We start from the raw sequence: 26,153 nt of genomic DNA, 5'->3' as shown, positions 1-26,153 counted from the left end.
GGGGGTAGGTGTTTGTGGTTATGGTGATGCGGGTATCTCAACAAAGGAATATTCTGATCCCCAGTGTGCTGCCTATAGTGTGGTCAAGCTAAAGTATCACATTTCAAAATAATCCTCATATCAAACAATTAATACTCCTTCTAGACCAGTGGTTCTCAGCCTTCCCAATGCTTCTACCCTTTCATGCAATTCCTTATGTTTCAGTGACCCCCCAACCATAAAACTATTCTCGTTACTACTTCATAACTGTAATTTTGCTACTGTTTATGAATCGTAATGTAAATATCTGATATTTCTGATAGTCTTAGGTGACCCCTCTGAAAAGGTTGTTCTACCCCCAAAGAGTCCAGAACCACAGGTTGAGAATGGCTGATCTAGACTATCAGTTTCACTGTTGCTCTTGTCCACTGCTGAATCTCCAGGGCCTAGGAGTGTGTGTGGCCCATAGCAAGCACTCCATAGCAAGTGCTCCATAAATACACACTGAGCCAACAAGACACGACTGAATCCCTCCTGTGATGAACACTGCATTGCTCTATTTGATCATGGCCATCTACCTTCAAAGCCCCATCTTATAATAAGAAATGGAAGGCCAGGAGAGGTGGTGCAGCCTTCCTAAGGCAATGCAGGAGGAAGCGATGGGGCAGGAAGCAGACGTTCTCACTCAGGCCTACCTGAGTCCCAAAGCTGCACGCCTCCTTTTGTACCCTTTGCAGCCACTCTTCCTGCCGGCACTCAGCAATACATCTCAAGCCTTCGCTTCAGCTTAATCATAGAAATACTGCTAATAATAGTAACGATTGCTGTTTGTAATTGTTGGAGTAAGGCTTAAATGATCAAGACCATGGAAATTATTAATAACCTAGGCCCAGCCATGGTGGTGTGGGTCATATTAAATTGTGCTGAGATGGATAACCTTGGCAGTAATAGTAACTGGGATCATAAATTAATAACGGGAGTATTTAAATTAATGCCACACTGTCAATAGGCTGGTAGTAAGCTGCTTCTGGAAGTACTAATGCCTCTCTCTCCTGCCTCCCATGAATTCAGTGGAGAGCAAGGCAGATCTGTAAAAGCCTTGGGGGAGGGGACGTCTTAGAAGTAATCTCTATCCAGGAGGAAGGGGTGGGTCCTCAGGGACTTCTGAGGTCCTGCTTGCTGCCTAGACTCCTACACTCAGCTCTGGTGGCTCATGAACGTGAATGTGCTCAAAGCCACAATGCTGTCTACTCATCTTTCCTGGGACTGTCTATTGGACTTTATTTGTTACAAGGATTGTTTTGTTTTGTTTTCCTCTGCAGTGAATGGATGAATTAAGTTTAAGTGACTTAGGAAATCTTCATAAGTGCTCTTGGTCTGTTCCTTGTTTCTATTATTTGGGCCCATAATTTCAAAGAGGAAACTGGAGTCCAGACATAGCTAACATCTGGTGCAGACTTGTCCCCTCCACAGCTCTGAACCAGGGCCTTGACTGTCTGAGAACCAAAAAAAAGGGCGGGGTGATGTTTCTCTCGGAAGACTGACTGCACATTCCCTGGTGAACAGGTGATCTGATGTGCCCAGTTTCCAAAACATGACAGGTTCTGTCCTCAGAACGCCTACACAGTACATGGATGGCATGAATCTCTGAAGGATGAGTCCACTTTCCCATTGAAGCCCCTCCTCAGAGCAATACTGAACACCTACTATAGCGTATATTCAGAGAAGACACTACTGGCCCTGCCTTAGGAAGCTCAGAAGCCCAGGTAATTGTGTTTGTGTATGGTTTGTACACTCATGAATGGGTGTGCACTTGAGTGCTCAATACCTATGAGGGCTTGTTTGAGTATGACCGTGCACTGCACACATGTGACTTTGGGGCGGGTGTATGTGAATGTGTGTAGATGTATGTCTGATCTGTATTAGGGACCGTTGTAGGATGGCTCGGTTTCTACGAATGCCTGAGGATGGTATGGCCCATGTGATCGCATGAGCACACGTACAGGGGAGCTTGAGAGTGCTTTTGTGTAGTCCTGGGGTTTATGTGCACATCTGTGACTCCTCCCAGCTCATGATAGGATGTCTGCATGGCATGTGTGAGGTCCTAGGTTCAATCGTGTGTGTGTGTGTGTGTGTGTGTGTGTGTGTGTGTGTGTGTGAGAGAGAGAGAGAGAGAGAGAGAGAGAGAGAGAGAGAGAGACAGACAGACAGACAGACACAGAGACAGAGAGACAGAGACAGAGAGACAGAGAGACAGAGAGAGAGAGCAAATTATGACACTGGGATAGATTCCACCTTGAATGTCCCAAGGAACACCTCACTCCACAAGTGAGAAGCTGTAGACAGTATGGAATAGGTGTAGACCTAATCATGAAAGAAGGGCAGCTGCATTCCCGGAATGAGGGGTAGGTAGGGAACTAGGAACCCAGGGGCTGAAGAAGATATTTTAGAGAGTGAACCCTAAGGCAGACCTCATCAGTAGGAGAGCAATGCTCCCCACTCCCCCCCCACCCCGCCGCCCCGCTGGATCCAGAGCATCCTACGCTGATGCTCAGCGTAACCGGCAGTGCACTGGGCATGTGGGACAGACAGACCGCGGAGAAGCCGCAGCGGGGCACACGGGCGGGCGCGGCTCCCCGCACGCCTTCCTTGGCTGCTCCGGACTCCCCACCTCGAAGCGGCCTGGCGGCCGGGCGGGCGCGGTTCCGGAGGGGTGGGGTGGGGGGTTGGGCGGGCTGGGCGGGAGGAGGCGGGGCTGCTGCACTGCCTTTACCCAGCTGCGCCCGCCTGCCCGTAGCCAGAGCGAGCGTAGCCTCCGCCAGCTCCGGCGGGCAGCGGGCGCTGGAGCTTAGCGCAGCTCAGCGCAGCCCATCGGCCCGCAGAGCGGACTGAGCTAGAAGCGAAGCGCTGTCGCCAGAGGCAAGCGATGAGGGCAGGTGCTGCCTGCAGCGCCATGGACCAGTCGCGCCTGCTGCTGCTGCTGCTGCTGCTAGGGGTAAGTGGTAGCAGGAGGGACGCCTGTTAACCTTTTCCAGGAACCGAACCCCAAGGGGATCCCAGTGCCACCACCCAGGAAACAGAATAGGACATCAAGGTCCCAGATGCTGGGAACCGGTGGCGGAGGAGCTGCGATACCGTGATCCACAGGGGCGCTTCTAGCTCTTGGGACTTTCAGAGAGCAGAGGAGACCCAGTCCCAGAATAGAGATGCGGACAGGACCGTGGCACCGATGCTGGTCCTTGGTGCTGCTGCTGCTACTGGTCTTTGGGTACTGCGCTGGGGACGGTGTAGGGGACTGGGGGGGGGGTCTCTCGGGAGGAGGTTTAGGAATCACGGGCGCCTGGGTTCTTTTGACGACGGCGTGTGAATTCTGGGATCCCGAGAGGACTTTTCCCTTTTCCATCTTAGTCCTTGGGGAGTTGTAGGACAGAACCGAGGAGAGAAAGGAGGGGGATGAGAGCAGCGCTAGAGATGTGAGGGGCTAGCGAAGGAACAATGGGGGAGGCGCTGGGCTGGAGGGACTGGAGGCAGAGGGGACCCGGCACGGACAATGGGGACCGGCCAGACAATGGGGGGGAGGGGCGTCTAAAGGAGCGATTCGGGAGTGGCAGAGAGGTTGAAGAGCTAGAAGTGGGTTTAAAGGAGGGCAGAAAAAAGACTGCCACTAAAGAGGTAGAGAGATAGAAAGCGGTGCGTATCCTAAAGTGCTCGGGGCCCCGCCTGCCTACTCAAGGGCAGTGGGACAAGGACGGCCGAGACACAGACGTTTCCCGCGTGGGTTCTAGCGCTCTTTCTCGCGGCCTCGCCCAGTCCGGGAATTGCATCTGGGCATCCCAGGCTGGGAAGGGAGCGCTCACTTCACTGGGGCAAATCCGCTGCCGGAGTGGATCCCTGGCAAGCCTTTTCTCGCGGTTTGGAACAACACGGTGGACCCGGAGAGACAGAGCCGGCAGCCCCCTACCCTATCTGACGCCGGGATGCGGAGCGCTGGGACGCTCCAGGCGGCGACTGTTGCTCGGGGAATGCACAAACCCCAGGCGACCCGCAGGGGGCACTGCGGGGTGCGGGACGGCTGTTCACAGCTGCGTGCGCGCCTGGGGCTGCGCACTGCGCCCCTTCTAAGTTAAGCAACCCCCGGGCCCGGTGCCATTTGCGCTCCTTCCTGTCCAGATCTTAATAGGGTCATCATCACGCACACATCTGGCTAGGCTTCGATAAAAGTCAATGAACCCTTCTCCAATGCGACAGGGGTCGCTTGGATGCCTGGGATTCTGTCGGATTGTTGTTCAGAGGCACCAATTCCAGCTAGGTCGTCAGATCTTGCTAAGAACCCGAGGACTCTGGGTACTTCTGATCAGATCTTAAGAAAGGTTGGCAATGGAAGTGGCGCCACCCTCCACCTTTTTCTTCCTCTGAGCACTGTGCCCCCAAAACTCTATTTTACTGACAAGGGAGGCGTGTAAACAAGTTGGCCAAGACCTCACAAGCAAGTTGGGCCAGAGTTCTGTGGCTGGATGCCCCCCCCACTTCACTCCAGCTCTGTGGCTCTCTCTACTCAAGGGTGCAGCTGTGGGCGGTCAACTTCGTTTCACAGCAGGGATGGGGGTGGCACCATCCCAAGGATAGGCAGAGGTGGGCTATGGAAGCAGAGGATGGAGAACCTATTCAAACTCGGATCCCAACCTCAAAGTTCAAACCTGGTTCCCTGGAGCTGTCAGTACCTGTGGCTTCCTCCGGGGTTTTGGGAGTGGCTGCAAGGGTGTTTGCTGACTAACGTCCCTGGTTAGAGATGCCTCGGGAGCTGTGTGGTGCTCATCCTGGAGAGGTGAGGGCGTGGCCTCTGGACCTGGGCAGGAGGATATCCCTGAGTTCAGAAAAGGCGAGCAAGGGAGGAGAGCTGGGCCTTGAGGCCTTAGCAAGGTGAACCGGGCACAGAATCTTCGGGCCTGAGCCCCCGGGACTCTACTTTTCACCTCCACCCCAGATTGTTCGGTGCGAGCCAGTTCAGCGGTCCGAGCCTCTTCCTGCGCCGCTGAGAGAGTACTGAAACCAGAGCGCGTCCCGGCGAGTCTGCTGGCGGGCCGAGCCGGTAATGGAGGCACTTTGTCATTCAGACGTCTGTAACCGGAGCCTCCGGGCTGGCTAATGCTCCTAATAGGGATGCAGCAGCGTAGGCAGTAAATGGGCAGCGTGAGCGTCGGGGCTGGCGTGGAGGGTGGATGGTGAGGCGGCTCCCGAGGGAAAAGCCTCCACCCTACCTGGTCAGCCCCTTCTGGTTCCAACACCTGGCTTCCTCCCTAGGGGATGAATTGGAAGAGAGGATATAGGCTATAATAACTTTTGTGAAGTGCCTACTCTGTGACCTGCACTGTCCCTAAGTACTTTTACTGTATATACGTACTCCTTAGGTCCCAGAAAGGTAAATTTAGTTATTCCCATTTTACAGGTGAGGAAGCTGACCCCCAGGAAACTTAGGCGGGACACCTGGCTCCCCCAGTCGAAAAGCAGAGGTGGCCTGTAGGAAGCTGGGGAGTCAAGGCTTTGGTCTTTCCTCCTCATGCGCAGTTCCTTTTCAGCTTCCCTTCCACTTACAGATCATGAAAGGGGGTGTGGTCCTGAACTGCCACTGACTGGGTGGGTTAGACTCTGCCCTGTGCCTCTGAGCTGAGCCACTCCCCTGCTCCAAGTGAGCAGAGCCCTAGCTTCTCTTCAAGTCTCCACAAGGCAGCTTAGCTTCTTAAGGGATCAACACCAATCTCCTTCTCATGACTCAGTGGCTGACCAAAGGGGCGGGGAGTAGAGCCGGAAGCCAGTGCCTACTCCTAGGTTCGAATCTATCTAACGCTCTCCAGCTATTTGAAAACCTCTCCTACCCCATATGGCTGTGACCAGGCTTCTATTCTCTGAGGAGCCTTCTCTGAAGCTGTTGTGTATGCTCAGGAAGGAGCCCATGGAAACACCCACATAGTTGCAAACGTTGGTGTGTTTTCTGTTTTGTCCAATTAAAAAAAAAAGTCAATTCATCGGAACACCACAAGCCCTGCAATGACAAAAATAGATGGTAAACATTCTGAAAAATGGAGACGCCATGCTATCAACTTTGAAATGAATGAATGTAATAGATATAACTATCAGGCAAATGGGTCTGTCATTTTGATAAATTGGTCAATTTGGATCGGATTTTGGAGCAATTAGCCTGAACTCCAGTCACACTTTCCTGCTTGGCGGATGGCTCCCTTTCTGCTTTGTCTTCCCTCGGGTCAGCATCTCATACTCCCTAAGACACACGACTTCCTCAATAACTACCATTGATTGAACTCCTACTGTACACCGCACAGATCTGCATACATTATTGCACTCACTTCTCATAACAATCCAGTGCAGGAGTCATACTCGTCCCAGTGTTTTAGATAGGAAAACTGAGATTTAGGAAGAATAAGATACTCAAAATCACAGGCTATTTTGCAGCAAATCTTGGACTTTGTGACAGAGGCAACATAAACTAAGTGCAGATGCTGACTGTGTGGCTTCAACTTTAAATACAAGTCCTGAAAGGAGTGGGAAGGGCAGGGATGCTTGCCCAAAGCTACTATGGCTCCCACAAGCATCATCAGCCCCACCCCCAACATACACCCTCCAACTCTCTGCTGACTTTGGTTTGGTGGAGCAGTGGTACACAACCCAGGTCCACAAAGGGTACACATACTAGAAGGAAAAAAAGGTTTTTGCTTGTTTGGTTTGGTTTTTGAGACAGGGTTTCTCTGTGTAACAGCCCTGGCTGCCTCTACCTTTTGAGTACTGGGATTAAAAGCCTGTGCCACCACTTATGGCTAAAAGGGGAATTCTGAAGAACTTTGACCCATACTCGCCACATTTACTACAGCAGTTTGAGGCAGCTGATGTCATGATTATCTACTGGTAGGAAACAGAGGCACAGAGAAATTACAAACCTGTCCATCATTCTGGCCCTAAATGATGAGGGACTCAGATCAATGGAAGAAGCGGAATGGGCAGTGATTATGCCCAAATGTTTGACCCAGGGTACTGTTCTTTCATGTTAACTCCTCCTCCTCCTCATCCTCCTCCTCCTCCTCCTAGTACCACACACACACACACACACACACACACACACACACACACACACACACCATCTCCATTTCTCTCTGTGTAGTCCTGGCTGGCCTTAAACTGGAGGTCTTCCTTTCTTAGCTCCTTATGCAGGGATCACAGGCATGTGTGCACCTGGCTCCCAGACAGCTTTTTACCAAGTCCAGTGACATCATTTTAAAAACTCCATTAGAACTGATACATTATGATTCTGGGAGAAGGACTCTTCCAGTCACGCTGATAGGAGCAAGAAGTGACAACTGATACCTTGACAGGAAGAGAAGGGACAGGAAAATTATCAAAAAGCTGACAAAATGACAAAAAATATGGTCATCTGGGATCAGGAACATGAGCGCACTGCTGCATTGCAGCCCTGAGTAATCGCTGCTGCTAACAGCCAGTGCCCCAGTGATGGAGAAACTGCAGAGGCAGAGGAGGGTGCAGCCCCCAGGTCACACAGAGAGAGACACTGAATGACAGCAGCACTTTTTTTTTTTTCTCCTGAGGACACATAGTCATCCAAAGTCAGTCTTCCAGACTTCTAGGTAACTGAAGGTGTATGGTAACTTTCTGTTCTTAAATCACACAGTTATGTCCATTGGTTCCCCACTCTGTGCCAGGTAGGGGCAGGAGATAGACAGTCAACCCCATGTCCATAGCTCTGCCTATCTAGTCTGGGAGGGGTGGGGATGACAGGAACACTTCCTTGAGGAAGTGATATTTAAGTAGAGTCCTAAGTGATGAAAGGAAATGAGAACAGACCCTTCTGGAATCTCAGCTCCTGAGAAAAGCCTGCCTCAGGGCTCCTGGTCTGCAGATGTTGCCAGCCAGCACTCCTACTGCTGGCACCTGGGAGGAGATGGTGGCAGCTTCTGTGCTGCCTTCATTGTCCCTGAAGGGCTCATAGAGACCATGTTGCTCCTAGGGCATCACCCAGTGTTCCTCCCCCAACTTCTATAGTTCATTTCCCATCAAACTCTGGTAAGACCACAATATATATATATATATATATATATATATATATATATATATATATATAATATCTTGGCAAAGATCTGTCCAGCATGGAAGTTGTAGAAGAATGCCCAAGAAATCTTGTAAAGCTCCCTCATCTCACGACAAGAGCCCAAATTGCTCAGCATCAAATGGGGTGTGTGTGCAAGGTCTGGAGCCTGCAGAGAAGGCTTTGGAGTTTTATTAGACATTAAGATTGTTCTTTAAGAAACAGAAACAAAGCGAGCCTCTTGCAGCCCCTCCCTCTGGGGAATCTGGTGCTAAGTCGTTCCATCCATGAGCAAAGATGCTGTAGTGGTAGGAATTTGATTCCCCTTTCCCCCTATTCCAGCTCTGTTCCCAGGGGTAACATGGGAGGAGAGGGGAGGGGAGGGGAGGAAGTCAGGCTAGTGACTGGAAGACAACTCTGGTGGAACAGAGTTGCTGGATGGTGAGAGCAGCTACTGATAACAGGGATCCCTTTCTGCCTGTCTTGGCGCCAGACTTGCCCATCAGCCTGTCCTTTGCCCTGGCACCAAGCTGTCATTCACTGTCTTTATCTGCAGAGAGTTGAAAAGTCCAAAAGGAAAAGCAGGACAGGCCAGAAACCTGTCTGAAGTCAAGATTTGAACCCAAGACCCAGGTCTCTTGCCTTCTGCTTGCTCTTGGACATAGACAACTCCTTTTTGATATTTAATATGTAGAGTGAGACCTGGAGAAAGGCCCTGTTACCCTTTGTTAGGAAAGGCCCTGCGTCTGGGGAATTAAAGCCCTGCAGGTGTAAGGCTTAGCAAATGGAGTTTGGACCAGATTTCAGCTCCACTGGCCCCCTTGGCCAGGAGCCTTATGCAAGCTGCAACCTGTCCGCCTATTCTGGATGTTGGTCTCAGGCTGCCCTCCTCATGTGGTGTATCCTCAGGGCTCCATGAGGGGCTGTAACCCCAAGATGAACTTTGCTGAAGGTTAGCCACTGAGACTGTGACCTCACACCCCAGGAGCAGTCAAGGGCACACTGTCCCCGTCCCCCATCTCCCCCAGCCTTCCTTCCTGCTAGCTTTGATCCTCCTAATGCCTCCCGGGTGAGCTCATCCCAGCCCAGGTGGTTCCAATAGAAGGTATTAAGAGGGAGGCGTTTGATCCCCTGGAAGATACCCCCCCTCTCCTGCCAGGCTGACCCTCTGATCTTCTTCCACCTAGGTGTCAAGGTGCCAAGATACCAAGGAGACATGTTCCACAGGCTTGTACACCCATAGCGGAGAATGCTGCAAGGCCTGCAACTTGGGTGAAGGTGTGGCCCAGCCTTGTGGAGCCAACCAAACCGTGTGTGAACCCTGCCTGGACAGTGAGTATAGGATGGCAAATGGGGGAAGGTGTGGCATGAGCAGAACAGACCTTGCAGGTGTTCTGTCTCCTGGCAGGTCCCCTGCCAACCTCTGTATGGTCACCAGAAGTGAGCAGGATATGAATAAAGGGGCAGAGATAAATGGGGGAGTGTGCAGGCAGAGGAGAGGGACCTGGTGGGGGATCTCCAGGGGGGTCCTTCTCCCCAGTCCCCAAGCACAGAGGCTGATAGAAGAGTGTGGCCAGGCAAGGAGAAGAAGCTGATGCTCACTCAGACCAGCTAAAAATACCTTCTGCATTGCAAGATCAATGGCTGCAGCCTACCCTCTGTGGGTTTGGGGGGAGGGGAAGGAGGATCGGATCCTGGCTGCACTGGAAACTGACCTTGGGGGATCCTGGGAGGGTGTGGCTGCCTTCCTCCAGGCCACTGTTCTTGTAGCTTTCTAATGCTAGGAGGGACAGGGGCTGGAGCACAAGCATGTCCTTACTATGGGATGGTACCAGGTAGGAACAGCAGAGGGTAGCTACCTGGCATTACCTTCAGAAGGAAAGAGTCCCATCTTCTGGGAACGGTAGAGAAGGGGGACAGGAGGGTGACAGGTTTGTTCTCATCCTGTGTGAGTTCTGTGTCCTGTGGGACCAGGAGTCTTGGTCTCTGTGCTTCCGGCTCTAAGGCAGAGCTGCTTCCCTGTCTGCTGCCAGTAGGATCCTATATCTGCCTGGCACTTGGTCCCCACTAGGAGGACTGCAGGGAACAGAATACAGAGCTGGGGACTCTGAGACTACCTGCCAGCCTAGTCTTACCTCTCTGTATGCTCCCTCCTGAGTCTGTGCCGCCTTCAGGCAACCCCTGCTCCTTAGTGTTCTCAAACACATGTATTCCTATTTCTGCACTTGTGGCTTCTGTAACCCTGTCCCCAGCAGTAGGACACCTGGGCTGGCTGGGAAGGCCCTGCCACCTTGGAAGGTGGTGCCTGACCTGCCTTGGCTTCACAGAATCTCTATTCCAAGGCAGAGTTAACACCATTGCCAGGATGTAGATATCCTAGGCCACTCCCATCTCCCTCCTACAAATCCTTCTTTAGCAGCTGGCGGTTTCCAAGCTCAGGGGAGGGCCATGTCAGGAATTAGGGAAGAGGAAGGGCAACAGGAACCAAGGGCACCTCAGAGGGGGCTGCAGCAGCCTCCCTGCCTCATTCCCTTCCTCTTTCCTCCCCGTTGGGTTCCTCCTGCCACACTCCCCTCCAGCTGTGTTAACAGGCTGCTTTTACAAGCCTATTTTATGGGCTGGAGACCCCAGCGGACTTTCCCTCCGTCCTCAAAAAACGTTTCCACTAGGAAGCCTATTAAGCCCCTGCCTTCATGCTCTGCCAAGAAAGGCCACAGTTTTCACACCATCCAAAACGTACTCCCAGGAGTCTTCCAGCTAATTTCTGTGCTTTTCCCAGGAGCCACCGTGCTCTTCTTATTCAGTGTGGCTTGCCCCCACCCCACCCCCATATAAGCACTCTCTCATTTGGAGAGATCAGATGTCCTGCCAGACAGGTGCTCTCTGCTGTGTGACTGTATCTCAGTCACCAAAGACCTCATCCATGGAGCCTGTCACTTACTCCGCATTAGAACCCTATGGGGTGGGGACTTACTTATTTAGTTAGTTTTGAGATAGGTTCTCACTGTGTAGCCCAGGCTAGCCTCAAAAATCACCATGTAGAGCAGACTGGCCTTGAATTCACAATCCTCCTGGGTACCACCATCCCTGGCTATTGCTTTTCTATTTCACAGAGAAAGAGAGGTTAAGTCACAGATCTAATAAGTCACGGAAGTAAGTTTTGAAGGCAGACCTGCCTCATCCCTAGGAAAAGAAAACAAGGTGCCTCTGTAGGAACTGACTGGAAGTGGAAGTGTTGCCCAGGCTTCCCACCTTTTTGTTTTGTTCTCTCCTGTCTCCACTGTTGCCCGCCTGCCCGGTTCACTTTTCTCCATCCTTTGCCTCATCACCGCAATCCACACTTGCCAGGATATGACCCTTGATGCCTTTAGATGGCGTCAACATGGGACCCCACCCCTCTCTCCCTTCACCTCCGCGTTCCAAGCACTCCCTCCTTCCCTGGTTCTCAGCTTCCTCAACACCCTGAGCAAAGACAGCTCCTCCTGTGCTCTTGATGGCACAGAGTTCTCTCCCTGGGGTGGAAGGTGCTGAGAGCTGGCTCTGCCCCTTCCCTGATCTCTTCTCAGGAGGCGAGGACTCCCCCCCCCCCACAGCCTACTCAGTTTCCAGAGTTCATACCCCCTTCTTCAGAGTGAGGCCAAAGCGAGCTTGGAAACTGCCCCTTTGTACTGAAAGGGCAGAGGACTGCACATGCAAGTCCCCCTTGCTTCCTAGCTTCTATCTTTCTTGCTGTACCTGAACTGTCTTGCCTGGAGAACTGGCTCTGGTGTAGGCAGTGTGGTAAGATGCCATTGGTCAGAAATTTTGCTGTCACCCCTAGTCATTCCAGTTTTGACCCTGCCACCCACCCCCACCCCATGGGAAGAGGGCCAGAAAGACAGAGGCAGAGGCTCTTAGGTACACAGCTCCCCTCTGACCAGTGTGGGAAGCTGGATGGGGACCCATGCTCACATTGTTGTTTAATCGCAGGGAACTAAGGTGCAGGTCTGAGAACTTTCTAACTTTCTAAGGAAACAGCTAAACATCTGGGACCTCTGGAGGCCTCAGGGCCAGCTCTTCTGGAGAGTGGGGACCCTGGCTTCCTTCCGAGGGTGAGGGACTGCAGAAAAGGGAGCAGAGGTCAATGAGAAAGCAAAGCGGGGATAGGGTAATAGCTGTAGCTGGGGGTGGGGAAGGAGGGACCTCCAGCGCTGTATTCAAGTGTACCAAACACCTTCCAAGTGACTGAGTTCGGAGGCTGATGCTTCCCCATCTGTGCCTTTGTCCTCAGGTGTGACCTTCTCTGACGTGGTGAGCGCCACTGAGCCCTGCAAGCCGTGCACCGAATGCCTGGGCCTGCAGAGCATGTCGGCTCCCTGTGTCGAGGCAGACGATGCCGTGTGCCGATGTGCCTATGGCTACTACCAGGACGAGGAGACTGGCCGCTGCGAGGCGTGCAGCGTGTGCGAGGTGGGCTCAGGACTCGTGTTCTCCTGCCAGGACAAACAGAACACAGTGTGTGAGGAATGCCCAGAGGGCACATACTCAGACGAAGCCAACCATGTGGATCCGTGTCTGCCCTGCACGGTGTGCGAGGACACTGAGCGCCTGCTGCGGGAGTGCACGCCCTGGGCCGACGCTGAGTGCGAGGGTGAGCCATAGTTCCAGGCAGGGTGGTGTGGGGGGCGCGGGGCTGGATTTGTGAGGAAGGGCGCCCTCTAGGGTTCGTAAGGTCCCCGGCGGGCCTTCACCGGGCAAGCACCCTCGTTTCAGCTTTAGTTTCCTCTTGATAAATGCATAGAGGTGGTGATTCCACATTCGACCTCACCGCAAAACCCTTTCCACTAATTCCTTCTTTGGGCTGACATTGGAGAGTCCAGCTTACTGCTCACCGGAAGAAGTCTTCCTAACTCCTCCCCCAGAGATTATATGGGCAGCTAACGGCTCCTAGAAGAAGCCACAGATGCCAGAGTCTGAAGCAGGCCTCTTTCCGGCCTGAGGCAGGTTTTCTGAACTGGAGTGGGGCTGGGAACCTACAGGAGTGAGGACCCTTCAGCAATGAGGCCAGATGCAGGTGGCGATGACGGCTATAGCAACCCCAAATCAAATCAGCTCAGAGTGCCATTTGGCAGGTTACTCTTGGCTCTGTACCTGCTACTGATGGCCATAAGGTCGTTGGAGTAGATGGCACATTCCTCTCATGGTGTCTGGGGATGAGGCAGAAGCATTGTGGCAGTTTAATGACATGGAGTTGGCTGCTGTAAATGGCCAGGCAATGACGGAAGTAGTTCTGTGGAACAAAAGAGGAGTGGTAAATACGGGCTGGGAGGAGAGGTAGGATAAGGTGGGGAGGTAGGCTTGAAGGACTCCTGTCCACTGGGACTGTAGGAGCTGGGTGGGCCTGCCTTAAACACATAGCTCACCTGATGGAGATATGGGGATCCTAGGAGAGGAGGAGGCACCTGGGAGTCGGGGCACAGCCACCATGGTCACTGGTTAGTAGTGTTCTTCTCAGAGATGACCGGGGTACAAGTGGGTGGTGCTTTTCCATTCTGTCCATCATCCGGTGACCATGCCCATGGACCTGGTTTTCTTTGAACTCTAACCTCAGGTTGTGCTCACACTGAGCAGGCAAGCATGCCATCTTCTGGGAGTCACTAGTTTTTCTGGAGGGATGACCCCTGGCACTGGTCCAGTGAGGGGAGGACCACAACCCAGGCCCTAGTTCCTGAAGGGAGAAGACAGCCCCAGCTTTGGAGATTGCTGACTCTGATGGAGGCAGCCCAGTTTCTGCCTTCCATCAGCCTGTAATTAAGTAGAAGATACAGGTCCCTTGTCCTGGAGAGGAAGGTGGAGGAGCTCCTGACAACCAGCCAGAGCCCCGCCCCCCATACCCAGACTTAAGCTTGCTCAAGTATCAGAGTGGAGAAGGCTGGTAAGCCTCATTGAGGCCCTAAATATGTTTGCAGTGTTCTTGACTGAATAGGCAGAGAGGGATGGGGCATAGGCCCTGGGTGGCTCTGGTGGAGATTCCCATGGGCCAAGACAGGCAAATGGCCTCAGAAGCTAGGCTGAGCCGTGAGAGAGCTCCAACAGCCAGGCAGCAGGTGGTGGGCAGCAGAGTTCTGTAGGCAGGTCTGAATCAACCAGTGGGGTACAGGGTTGGATGTGATTAGAGAAAGGGGGGGCCTGGTTGGAAAAGGAGCAGGCCCGCTGTTTAGGGAAGTATTTCCTCCCATATGCCACCCTACTTACCCAGCCATGTTGGCAGAAGGCACACCGAGGAACGTTTATCTCTGGATTCTTCTTTCTGCGCCAGGCTCTGAAGGGTTAAATGTTAGCCCTGAGGCCAAGCATCCCTTTCAGGAAGTGGAATTTGATTCTTGGGTTGGCACCCCCACTCTTGTCCAATGTAGCATACTTTCCTGCATATACATTTCAGGTGTCAACACGGTGACTCACCCAGCCTTGGGGCAGATGCCTGGCCCCTTACCACACTGAAGTTTAGGAGGGGTCACCTGCTCCCTCTTCCTCCTGATAGCTCCCCTTCCGGAAATGGCTGTCAGGACCTGCCAAGGGCTTAGCATGTTGGAATGCCAGGGGACAGGGCCACATCTGGATCTCGTCTCCACCCCCATCAGAGAGGCTGGAGGGAGTGAGGGAAGGTGTCCTGGACACTTGACACTGCTTTCAGTCCTTCTCTGAGGCTCCTTCATTTCTTTATTCCCTCACCTACCCACAGCAGCCTCAGGGTTGGGGCTGTCAATCTGAACTAGTCACATCTGCAGCCTTGGGGCTCAGGCTGTACCCTCAACCTGCCCTGTTACACTAGCAAATCACAAGAAGGACCCAGCACTCAGACAGGACTGTCTCTTCCACTTCCCAGGCCTCTCCTTCCAGCCCTGGCCAGTCCTGGCAGGGGGGAAGGGTGGGACTGGGCTGCAGATGGCATCCTTCTCCCTACTGCCAGCCAGATGGATTCCAGACTCACATCTGGAGGCCCTACCCCTCAGAAGGTGCTGAAAGTGGGGCCTTTGAAGCATCTGTCTTGAGCTGGGGAGGCCCAGAGGCCCAGTGGGCAGCTTCAACTCCAGCTTGGGTGGGCACAATGTAGTCTGGGCGGGCCAGAGCTGGATAGCAAGGTGTCCTCGCCTTAACCCCATTAGCATGCCCTGTCTGCTTTCCCTCCCTGCCCCAAGCGTAGGAAGTGAGAATGGATGGGACGGGCTGCTCTGCCCAGACAAGTATCCCCCAGGCCATCTTCCAGAGCCCACAACCCCTAGCACTGCCTCTGGCTGGGTGGCAGAATGGAAAATCCCACCCACTAGTGCCAGGAGGAGCTGGAGCCTCTGCCAGGAAGGCTGGCAGTGCCCAAACGGCATGAGCAGGCCTAGATGGGCGGCCAAGCACAGAATTACTCCTTCTGAGGCAGTAGGCAGTGCAACTTCGTAGCTCCTCCCTCTACCAGCTGTCTGCTTCCTGCCAACAAGAGTGTCAGCTGTCTGGCCCAGTCTTCTCCAGGTGCCAGGGCCACACTTTTTGGGGGTCAGGCAACAACAACAACAACTACAACAAACATGTTGGCCACTGTACAAGGTCTGGCTGGGATGAAGCAAGCTAGTTTTACTCTCCACCTCTAGTGCCAGCCTAGTACCTGGAGCATCTGAGACACGAAAGAGGGCTGAGTGCCACCTGCAGGGCAGCGTCTCTGACCAGGTACCTAAGTGCCACATTCTTCCAGAGAGCCATGGTCAGCAGGCCAGAGAAATTACAGCTCTCCAAGCAGTTGAGGCATTGCTCTGGCTTGAAGCATCTCTACAGCTCAGGCTTCTTGGTGTGTTTGCCACATGCCTGGCTGCTGGGCAGATACTAGAATTCTGACTTCACAGCCCAAGCCAAAAAGTTGCCTGGAGACCTTTTTTTTTTTTTTTTTTTTTTTTTTTTTCCAGAGAGCCCATTCTCTGAATGGGGAAATCAAGGTTCCATGCTGACTTAAGTCTCCTGTCATGTAGCCCTTGCTCTCCTCCACTAACCTGACTTGTGTGCACAGTCCCAGCCCCCAATCCACGCATGGCTCTGTGTGCCTGGAACCTGGGGTTGGAGGCTCACGATGAAGCACTGGACTGTCAGAGCTAAGGGGAAGGCCTGGATAGGTCCTAACTCCTGTGGTCCTGTTCCCCAGAGATCCCTGGCCGATGGATCACAAGGTCTACACCCCCAGAGGGCTCTGACAGCACGGCCCCCAGCACCCAGGAGCCCGAGGCACCTCCAGATCAAGACCTCATAGCCAGCACAGTGGCAGACATGGTGACCACTGTGATGGGCAGCTCCCAGCCTGTAGTGACCCGAGGCACCACTGACAACCTCATTCCTGTCTATTGCTCCATCTTGGCCGCTGTGGTTGTGGGCCTTGTGGCCTATATTGCTTTCAAGAGGTAAGAGCCGACACAGTGAGGATAGTGGAGACATTTTCTCCCACTTTGGCCTGAAAACACACATACTCTTTTAATTCAGCCCTAAACACATCCTCCCTCACTATCTCATACCTGACTCTTGGGTGTGGCAGGTTGCAGGGAGTGACAGAAGAGGGTTCCCATTCCTGTCCTGGCTCCAGTCTCTCCCCACTCCCAAGTGGCTCCTCATTCTTTAACTCCTGCCACCTCTGGATCCTTGCATCCTTACCCCCAACCCCACTCACCCCACAGTTTCCTGGGTATGCATGTGTGTCTTCCCTTCCCAAGTCACCCTTGCTTTTATGTCACCCTCAAACTCCCACATCACCCTTGGGCTCCTGTGGTACCCACATCAAGGAATTCAAGACATAGAAAAACTTCCAGAAGGCATTTTTAACTTTAAATGCTTGTTCCATTCTTTTTTTTATTTGTATTTTGTTTTTAAATCATCAAAGTAATACATGGTTTTTAAAAGCAAATGCAAACAAGACCAAATTTGTTTTGTGGTGTGGGGGATGGGACCCAGATCTTTGAGCATGCCAAGCAAGCTTACTACTACTGAGCAATAGTCCCAGTCCCAAGACCAATATCTTCTAAAGCAAGGAGCAAAAGCCTTGTTTTATCTCCTCAAATCCTACCCATCTTGTGGTGAATCTCTTTGGGATAACACTTTCCCAGCTGTTTATAGTGTATTTTTTATATAAACACTCACACATGAATTTTTTATAATTATATGTAGACACAGAGAGCTTTTCTAATAACTCACCGTTCACCTTCTGCAATGCACTTTTTCCTCTTAATCCCCCTCAGGAGACTTTTTCTCAGAACACAGACTATCTGATTATTTACAGCCTCTCCTTCAACCACGTGCCTGGACTGTAGTGTAGTTAGCCAGTCCTCTCATGATGGACATTTGGTTTATTTTCGATTTTTTTGTTATTGCTTATAATTGCCTAGGAAATCCGTGTGTGTGTGTGTGTGTGTGTGTGTGTGTGTGTGTGTGTGATCGCTGCTCACATATGGGATTATTTTAGAAGGGTCGATTGGGAAAAGTGGAATTTCTAGGAAATCATTTATTTATGTATTGTTTGTTCTGTGAACATTTACCGAATGCTACCAAGTTCTTCCACCCCTATAGAGCACGTGTGCGTGTTTGTGTATGAGTGTGTGTGCATGTTTGTGTATGAGTGTGTGTGTGTGTGTAGAAATGAGCACCTTATCACTTCTCAGTCTTTTGAATAAGTGCATTTAAAGCAGTGGTTCTCAACCTTTGGGTGTCAATCCCTTGGGGTTGACTGACCCTTTCATAGAGGTCACCTAAGACCATCTGCATAACAGAAATTTACCATTATGATTCATAATTGCAAAATTACAGATACGAAGTAGCAACAGAAATAATTTTACAGTTGGGGGTCACCACTACATGAGTAACTTAGCCTTAGGGAGGCTAAGAATTACAGATATAAAGAAATAAGTTCCTTAGACACTTTGGAGGGCACCTGCCATGGCCCTGGCCTGGACCATGGGCACAATTATGTCGACTGCACTGACTGATACAACCCCTCACTCTAAGACCTGTTCTATCCCTGGGTTCCAGGTGGAACAGCTGTAAGCAAAACAAACAAGGAGCCAACAGCCGACCAGTGAACCAGACACCCCCACCCGAGGGAGAAAAACTCCACAGTGACAGTGGCATCTCCGTGGACAGCCAGAGCCTGCACGACCAGCAGACTCATACACAGACTGCCTCAGGACAGGGTGAGTGGGAAGGCAAAAGACTGGGGATTTAGCCATGATTAGACTATTGAAGGGACTAGCAGGTAGGAGAGGCTGGGTGGGAAGGGGAATGTTTTCCCCTGGGATGACTTGGGGAAATGGAGGCTTTTACAAGTTGGAGCATCCAGACTCATCAGGCTAATTGTCCCCCCTGGGGGTTAATTACTGCCCAAAGTAGCTGCAATTAGCCTCCTGGCTGGACTTCTAGGAAACAAGTGGTTAAGTGTGTACCCTAATTAGCGGCCCATAGCCAGGCTCTAGGACACTTGCTGCAGTTGTCTGGAGCTGAAGAGCCCTGTCCCCACTTCTGCCTTGATGATTGCAGGGGGGAGGGGACGCTGTGGAAAAAGATGATGCCTGAGCTGAGCTTGAAGAAGAGACAGTGAGTCAGCAAGGCTCAGGTCCCTCCCTCCCAGGCCCTATCTAGGACCTCATCTTGGCCACTCCTTTGCCTCGAACTAGACTTGGAGGAGTGTGCCTTGGCCAAACCCTCTACGTGCACTGGAAGAAAGAAGGTCCAGGGCTAGGGACTGATGTGCTCTTGTCCTCTGCAGCTCTCAAGGGTGATGGCAACCTCTACAGTAGCCTGCCCCTGACCAAGCGCGAGGAGGTAGAGAAGCTGCTCAAAGGTTCCGCAGGGGACACCTGGCGACATCTGGCAGGCGAGCTGGGCTACCAGCCTGAGCATATAGACTCCTTCACCCATGAGACCTGCCCAGTCCGAGCCCTGATGACCAGCTGGGGTGCACAGGACAGCGCAACGCTTGATGCCCTTTTAGCTGCCCTGCGCCGTATCCAGAGAGCTGACATTGTGGAGAGCCTGTGCAGCGAGTCCACTGCCACGTCCCCAGTGTGAGCTCACAGACCAGAAGCCCCTATCCTGCCCCATATTCCGACAACTGATGCTCTAGCCAGCCCCCACAGAGATGTCCCCCCTCCTCCGGGGTGGCCCGACAGTCAGTCAGAGCCAAGCTCCAAGGCCCTGATCCCCAAGCCATAGTCCCGTGGCTGTCCCTGAGGGAACCCTTGCTTCTGATCACACTTTCTCTCCAGTGAGAGATAGGACCACCCCAAGCCTATCCTGCCCCGTTACCATCTCAGGCCTTTCCACCCTTTCCCACACCTTAGACCACCCTTAGGGGGTCTGACACCAGAGATGGTGACAGGGGCACCCTAGGGACTCAGGCAGCACTGAAGGACCAGAGCCATGGACTCCACACTGTGAACTGGAGGACAGGGAGCACAGTGGCAGGATGGACCTTCCCTAGCCCCTCCTCCACTCTGGCCAAAGATGAAGAGGATTACAGGCCCATCTGAGCTGAAAGCAGGTTTAAAAGCCAGTCCACACTCCCCTCTTACACACAGGATAGAGAGGCAGGGACTGGCCCAGGCCACCCAGCAACAGAGAGATTGAATGTAGGCTGACATCCTCCTCTCTGAATGAGGGCATCAGGTGTGCTCGATGGCAGGGATGGAGTGACTTTCCGGGACATGTCTGAAAGCCAAGTCTGCCCCACCCTCTACCACTTTCAGGCCCCTACCCAACCCTTCTGCAGACAAACTTTGCCCAAGACCCGGTCCACTGGCCAGGAGGTTGGCTAGGGGTTTAGGGAGTGAAAAGTTGCCTTCCTCTATCTCTGTCAGGGTTACCCACATGGCATTTGCAGAGTGGTGAATCTGTTAATGTCCTCATTCTTGGCATAGGCCTAGAACCAACATTGGCCCCTAGAATCAGCCCTAGGGGTCAGGGACCAAGGACTCCCAACCCAAAATCCCAACAACACACATACACACACACATACACACACGCACGCACGCATGCACGCACGCACGCGCACCCTATAAGATTTCTTGCTTTTTCCATGGCTCTTTTTGGGCTGAGACTAGATCCTGCTTGGGGGTCACTGCCAGAAAAGCATCCGAGGGAACTGAGTTTCATGGGGGCTGTCTTCCTCGCCCCCGGGTTTGGCAGGCCAAAGGACTGCTGTGTCTGAGCTGGCGTCTGTCTTCCAAAGGCCTGTGCGTGGAGGAATGCTCTCACTCCTCCCCTTCTCGAAGCCTGAGTTTGGCTGCACCCAGAAGGCTACAGTGAAGAAAAACAGGCTGGTGGGAGCACACAGCAAGAAAAAACAAAAACAAAAACAAACAAACAAAAACAGATGCTGGCCCACGACCTGTGGCAGGTTTCTCCCAAGTTTCAAGGCTTTGCAAAGGACTGATTTCCTGAGCACCACCAGGAAGGGGAATGAGGCATCGGTGTCATTTTCACCCCCTCCTTGGCCTGTTCTGTTTTGCTTGCTGTTGGAATGAGTGGGCTCCCCCTCTATTTAGCATGAAGGAGCCCCAGGCAGGGTATTCACAGACTGAACACCACCCCTGGGTGGCCAGAGTCCTCTAAACTCTGAAAAGAGACTAGGAGCATTGTACATGGGTGGCGTTTGTATGGACCTTAATCTGCAATGAGCAGAGGGCCACCTGCTGGCCCACCCCAGGCACCCGGGGAGTGGGACATCCTTTTGTGTATTTATTTTCCTCCTCAGAAGTTGGGGAGCAGTGGGGAGCTGCAAGTGCAGTTTGGCATGTGTTTGGTTCTGGGGTCTCTCCAGCCTTACTTTGGGTCAAAATGGAACCTTTGTCCCTCCAGCTGGTGGCTTCCAGTTCCAGATCCCCTTCATGCTCCCTGTCACCTTCCCCTTGCATCCTGTGTAAGCATTTCTTGGGCCCTCCTGAAACCTACTCATAAAACATAAGTGATGGACATTAAATAGCAAAAAAAAAGAAAGAAAGAAAAAGAAAAAAAAGAAAGAAAGAAAGAAAAATGGTGCCAAGAGATTTTCTGGAAACACCCATGTTTTGTTAGTTGGGATTAAATGTGTAAGTCAGAGTGCCCCCGAAAGACCCCCAGAGCTTATAATTTCCAATGTAAGTTCCTGTCCACTCTTCTGTAAGTTTGACAAGAATCCAGCAATTTCATATGCGAAGTCATGAGGCGGTGGGGGAAAAGATCAGGGCCCCTTGGCTCCCAGATCTCAGAGAGGGAAAGAAAAAAAACAAAAAAACAAAAAACTGCCCGCCATGCAGGAAGCTGGCTAGCTGTGAACTTGGCCAGATGTCAGAAGTGAAACTGACCACAGGGGAGCCAGAGGCTTGCTAGGAGGGCTGGGTCATGACCCCACAGCTCCCAGCCACCCACATGGCCTGTAAGACACACAAGCATACTCATACACAAGATCACACAGAACCTCTGTCCAGATGGCCCAGCAGGAGACTGGCTGGCCTGGCCAGGAGTCAGGCCAGCCCCTCCCTGCAGACACTGTGGACAGATCCTAACCAGAGATCTTGCCTACCTGGCCTGGGAGCCTCTAGGACTAATGGCTCCAGGCTGTGCCTCTTCTGAGGCTGGTGAGGCAGGTGGTCAGAACTGCCCATCCCTTACAGGTCCATCATCCAGGTACTCTAGTAGGAGTGGCTTGTGGTCACCCTGGAAGGCAGGAGAGGATTTGCTTTTCTAGGAAGAACAGCAAGCAAACCTTCCAAATTTCCAGGCCCAGGGAGCAGGGCCAGCAGGGCCCAGCCAAGAGTCAAACATCAGGGAGACAGGAGCATCCTAGTCTCTCACACCCACTGAAGGGACAGACAGGGAGGGTGACATGGCGGTGGAGACAAGAGACACCGAGGAGATGGGAGAAATGACCTTGGCACTAGCAAAGCCTTGGAGTAGTCGGGGAGACAGTCCCTGTCTGATGGAGAAGGGCTCAGGCTGGGGGTGCCCATCTTCCTACTATGGGCCAACTATCCACAGTAGGAAAGGATTCCTACTATGGATGAGGGAAGCATATCTGCTCCCTTAAAGGGTTTTCCATTCTGATAAAAGAAAAACCATCTTCACCACAAAGGTGCCTCTGGTGGAACATGCAGTTTCTGTCTTGTGGGAATGAGAAGGGGCACAAGTTCCCTCCTCAGTGACTGCTTTCTTCAGAGAGCTGCAGCAGCCAGCCCTGCCTGGTACAAAAAGTGTAAGCAGCGACCTCATCCAGACAACCCCGGAGAGGTCAGGGAAGGGACATGGAAGCTGGTCCTTAGGGGTGTATGAAGTAGCAGGCCTGGGAGGAGAGAAAACAGAGCCCAGCCTGGAGAAACACCAGAGCCTGGGGCCCAGAAGGGGAAGGGAAGAAAGCGAGGAGGGGAAGGAGGGAGGACCAGACAGGGGCCAGGGCTCCTGTGGAGTCTGTTGAAGGGGTCTGGACTATATTCTTAAAACTCTGGAAGCTGTGGAGGATTTTAAACCCTCTCCATCCCTTCCCAACACTGGGGCAAAAAGCTTGGTGTAGCCTCTGCCCTCTCCACCCCTCCTGTCTCCACCTCAAGAGTTAAAGCTCTACAATCAGCTTCTTCATGTTTACTGAGTTCCTGGGGGGCTGTGTGAGCACTGGGGTCCTGCGGGACTGTGTGAGCACTGAGATCCTGTGGTACTGTGTGAGCACTGGGGTCCTGTGGGACTGTGTGAGCACTGGGGTCCTGTGTGAGCACCTCCCCCCAAATCCCCCAGACTCACTGCTTTTATCCAGCAATTGACCTTACTCTCTGTGTGCCTCCCAAATAGCCTCAGAATTCTGAAAACTTTATAATTTCCTTTAGGCACAGGGCCTCTGTGTGTGCAGACCTATCTAGAATATTCTTTACCAAGTTACCTCAGCCCAGAGAATCTTTAGGGAAGGCCAACTGGTTCCCTGAATCCAAATAGTCTCTCATCTCTTTGTCTCTATCTGTCTCTCTGTCTCTGTCTCTGCCTCTCTGCCTCTATCTCTCTCTGTATCTCTCTCTCTGTCTCTCTCTCTCTCTCTCTCTCTCTCTCTCTCTCTCTCTCTCTTGTGTGTGTGTGTGTGTGTGTGTGTGTATTTCTTTGTTTAATGTTTTGGTTTTGACAAGGTTTCCTACAACCCAAACTGGTCTGAACCTCCATATATAATCAAGACTAGCTAGCCTTCAACTCCTGATCCTCCTGCCTCCACACTCCAAGACTGGGGTTACAGGAGTATGTCACCACACCCAGCTCCAAATCAAGTTTCTTGGCTCCAGCTCCAGAAAACCCCACGGTCCCTCTTCTTTACACTGCTTAAGACCTCTTTGTAATGAGGCACCCGTCTGAGTGATTATTCGATTACCACAAAATCCCAGGAAGCCAGAGACAAGCTCTGGTCTTGCTCACTGTCTCATGCCTAGCACCTTCCCAGTATAGAGCTGACATACGTTTCGATTACATTGAGAAAGTGATGAGTTCACTCCATCCAATACCCACAGAACACAAGTGACACATGTGGACTTGTAAGCTTTTTAGTGAGTACCTTCAACAAATAAAATAAACAACTGACTCTAACCATGGATTAGCCCAATAGATGTCTATTATTATTTCAACATGTGATCAATATTTAAAATTGCTAATGCAATAGTCTAGATTCTTTTGTTCCACTAAATTGTCTCAATCCTACTTCGGTTTTGTTTTGTTTTGTTTTGTTTTGTTGTCTCTTCTTCTTCTTCTTCTTCTTCTTCTTCTTCTTCTTCTTCTTCTTCTTCTTCTTCTTCTTCTTCTTCTTCTTCTTCTTTTTCCCCGACACAAGGTTTCTCTGTGTAGCTTTGGAGTCTGTCCTGAACTAGCTCTTATAGATCCACCTGCCTCTGCCTCCCAAGTGCTGGGATTAAAGGCATGCACCACCACCTCTATGCAGTCCTGGTTGTCCTAGAACTTGTTATATAGACCAGGCTAGCAGATCTTCCTGACTCTGCCTTTCAAGTGCTGGGATTAAAGGTGTATGCCACCACACCCAGCTCCTATGTGTCTTTCATTCTTCCTTTGCATCTAATTTTACACCAACCATATGTCAAATGCCAATGGCTAGTGGCTACTTCACGGGGCCGCTACAGAACAGGGCTCAACTGTAGGGATTTGGACCTCCAGAGTAGGGGACTCATTACAAGTCCTCATGAGTTTCAGAGGACAAATGGAAACCCCTTAACTTCTGTCCTCAGTGTCCTTGGCCCTAGCCTGTAGTCTTCACTTCTGACAAGCCTCTTGACACTCTCAAGGCATCCATCCCTCCTCTAAACTGAGACCCTCCTCTAAACTGGAAGCCTGTCTGTATCATTAGGTCTCATTCCTTCATCTCTGAAGGCCCAATTGTCTCACCCCTTCCGCTCATGCCTCCCTCCCCTCTGTCAGCCCATGGGCAAAGAGAGACAAGACTTGAAACACGTATAAGGCCTCTGCTTCCAGCAGAGAGAGCCATGGGGGACCTCGGGTCTGTGCTAGAGCTCCAGGGGAAGAAGGGCTGGACGAGAGCTCAGGTCAACAGAAGACATTTTCCTCGGTGCTCCGGCCGAGGGTCTGCTGACCATATGGCTGGAAGCAGCAGCTTCTCTGATAATGCAAAGCAGACCCGCTTCAGCTTGTGGCATCTGGCAGGCAGAAGGCTGGGCCCCTGGGCCTTGGGAGACCAAAGAGCAGAGACAAGGAGGACTCTTTCTTTGACCTCCTATCCCTTTTGGTTCCCTGCTTCAGCCTTCTTGTCCTCCCTCTGACCCTTCTCAGCCATACCAGACACCCCTCTATGATCCTGCCTGGCCTGTGCCTAGGATCCAGCTCTCAGCCCAGCTCCTTCAAAGTGGGCAGGCATTCCTAGCACACGCCCTGGAGTGCTCCTGTATACTGCCCCAACTTAGGCCCTTATCATTAGCTCCAGGTACAGGGTGAGAACTCCCAGGCCCAGGAAATAATCCCTAATTCCCATCATGCTCCGGCTAAACATTGACCTCTTCCAGGCCTACAGCTATCTAGGAGATGAAGCTAGGGACATTTCCCAAAGGTGCCATCACAGAACACACTGGAACATTCTAGTTCTCATCCCTCATCCCTCCCAGGGCACTCAATGGTGCCCCCTTCAGACCACATCCGTGCATTTCCCAGACCTGGTGGTACTCCTTCCCAGCAATCCCTGCCGACCTGCCACTCCCTCATCAGTGGTTCAAATGTTTCCAGCAACATTCCCAAAGGGCTCATGGAGAGGTGAGTTTGGGTCTCCTCCCCAAGCTGGGATTACTCCCTCAGGAGTTAAAAAAAAATCTAGGCATGCCCTCCTTACTCCATAGCCTAGTGACTCAGAATATAAGGGTCCCTCAGAGTCATCCAGCAGGAGCCTGAAGCTCCACCTCATAAATCCTTGGCCTGGGGCTCGGTGTCCACTCCCAGAGCCCTAGCCCTGCCCCAGGGCGAAGGCTTCCATCAGCAGTCCAGATGGTTCTCATTCTACTCCCCCAGACCTTGGATGCCAACACTTTAAGCAGGATGTGCAGGCTGGGGGCACAGGACGACTCAGGTGCCATTCATCAGTGCTGGAGCAGAGGGCCATGCCATGACCTCTTGGGGTCCCCAGACAGCGCCCAGAAGCCAGCTTAATGAGCTTTCTTCTCTTCAACCCTGGACACAACAGCCAGGAGTCTTTGTGTTACAACAGGAAGCAAGCCCAACCCACTCAATGAGACAATTTACTGTCTGTCATCAGAAATGAAAAGGCTGGGATAAGACATCCCCAGGACCTGGCTTCTCCATCTCTGCCTCATGTTCCCCTTCCTTGGGTAGCTTTTTCCTTTGTGCTGACAAGAAAGCCAAAAGACCTCATATTCAAAGTCCTAGGGGCAGAGTGTACTTTGGTCCTAATAATCCCAACCAAGTCCCCCTGGGGTCTTTGGTTCTGATTGGCCCATCCCTGTGACCCATGAAGGGAATCACAAATGGGCTAAAGTGAACGTTGCATACGCCATCCCTGGGGCAGGAATGTCATCTCAACCTGAAGCAAGGGACC

At 52.1% G+C, this 26,153-nt stretch overlaps 1 protein-coding gene across 1 annotated transcript; it reads left to right on the top strand.

Annotated features, from left to right (window-relative positions):
- Nucleotides 1-2,905: 2,905 nt before the first annotated feature.
- Nucleotides 2,906-19,153, top strand: Ngfr (nerve growth factor receptor). Its single transcript, XM_035447278.1, has 6 exons — nt 2,906-2,984; nt 9,293-9,421; nt 12,360-12,719; nt 16,251-16,503; nt 18,119-18,279; nt 18,852-19,153. The coding sequence occupies exons 1-6, from the start codon at nt 2,906-2,908 to the stop codon at nt 19,151-19,153; spliced, it is 1,284 nt and encodes a 427-aa protein (XP_035303169.1).
- The last annotated feature ends 7,000 nt before the right edge of the window (nt 19,154-26,153 follow it).

Source organism: Cricetulus griseus, chromosome 7 (assembly GCF_003668045.3).
Source record: "Cricetulus griseus strain 17A/GY chromosome 7, alternate assembly CriGri-PICRH-1.0, whole genome shotgun sequence".
NCBI classification, from domain to species: Eukaryota; Metazoa; Chordata; class Mammalia; order Rodentia; family Cricetidae; genus Cricetulus; species Cricetulus griseus.
The sequence above is the reverse complement of the archived record's forward strand: the minus strand, read 5'-3'. Positions and strand labels throughout refer to the sequence as shown.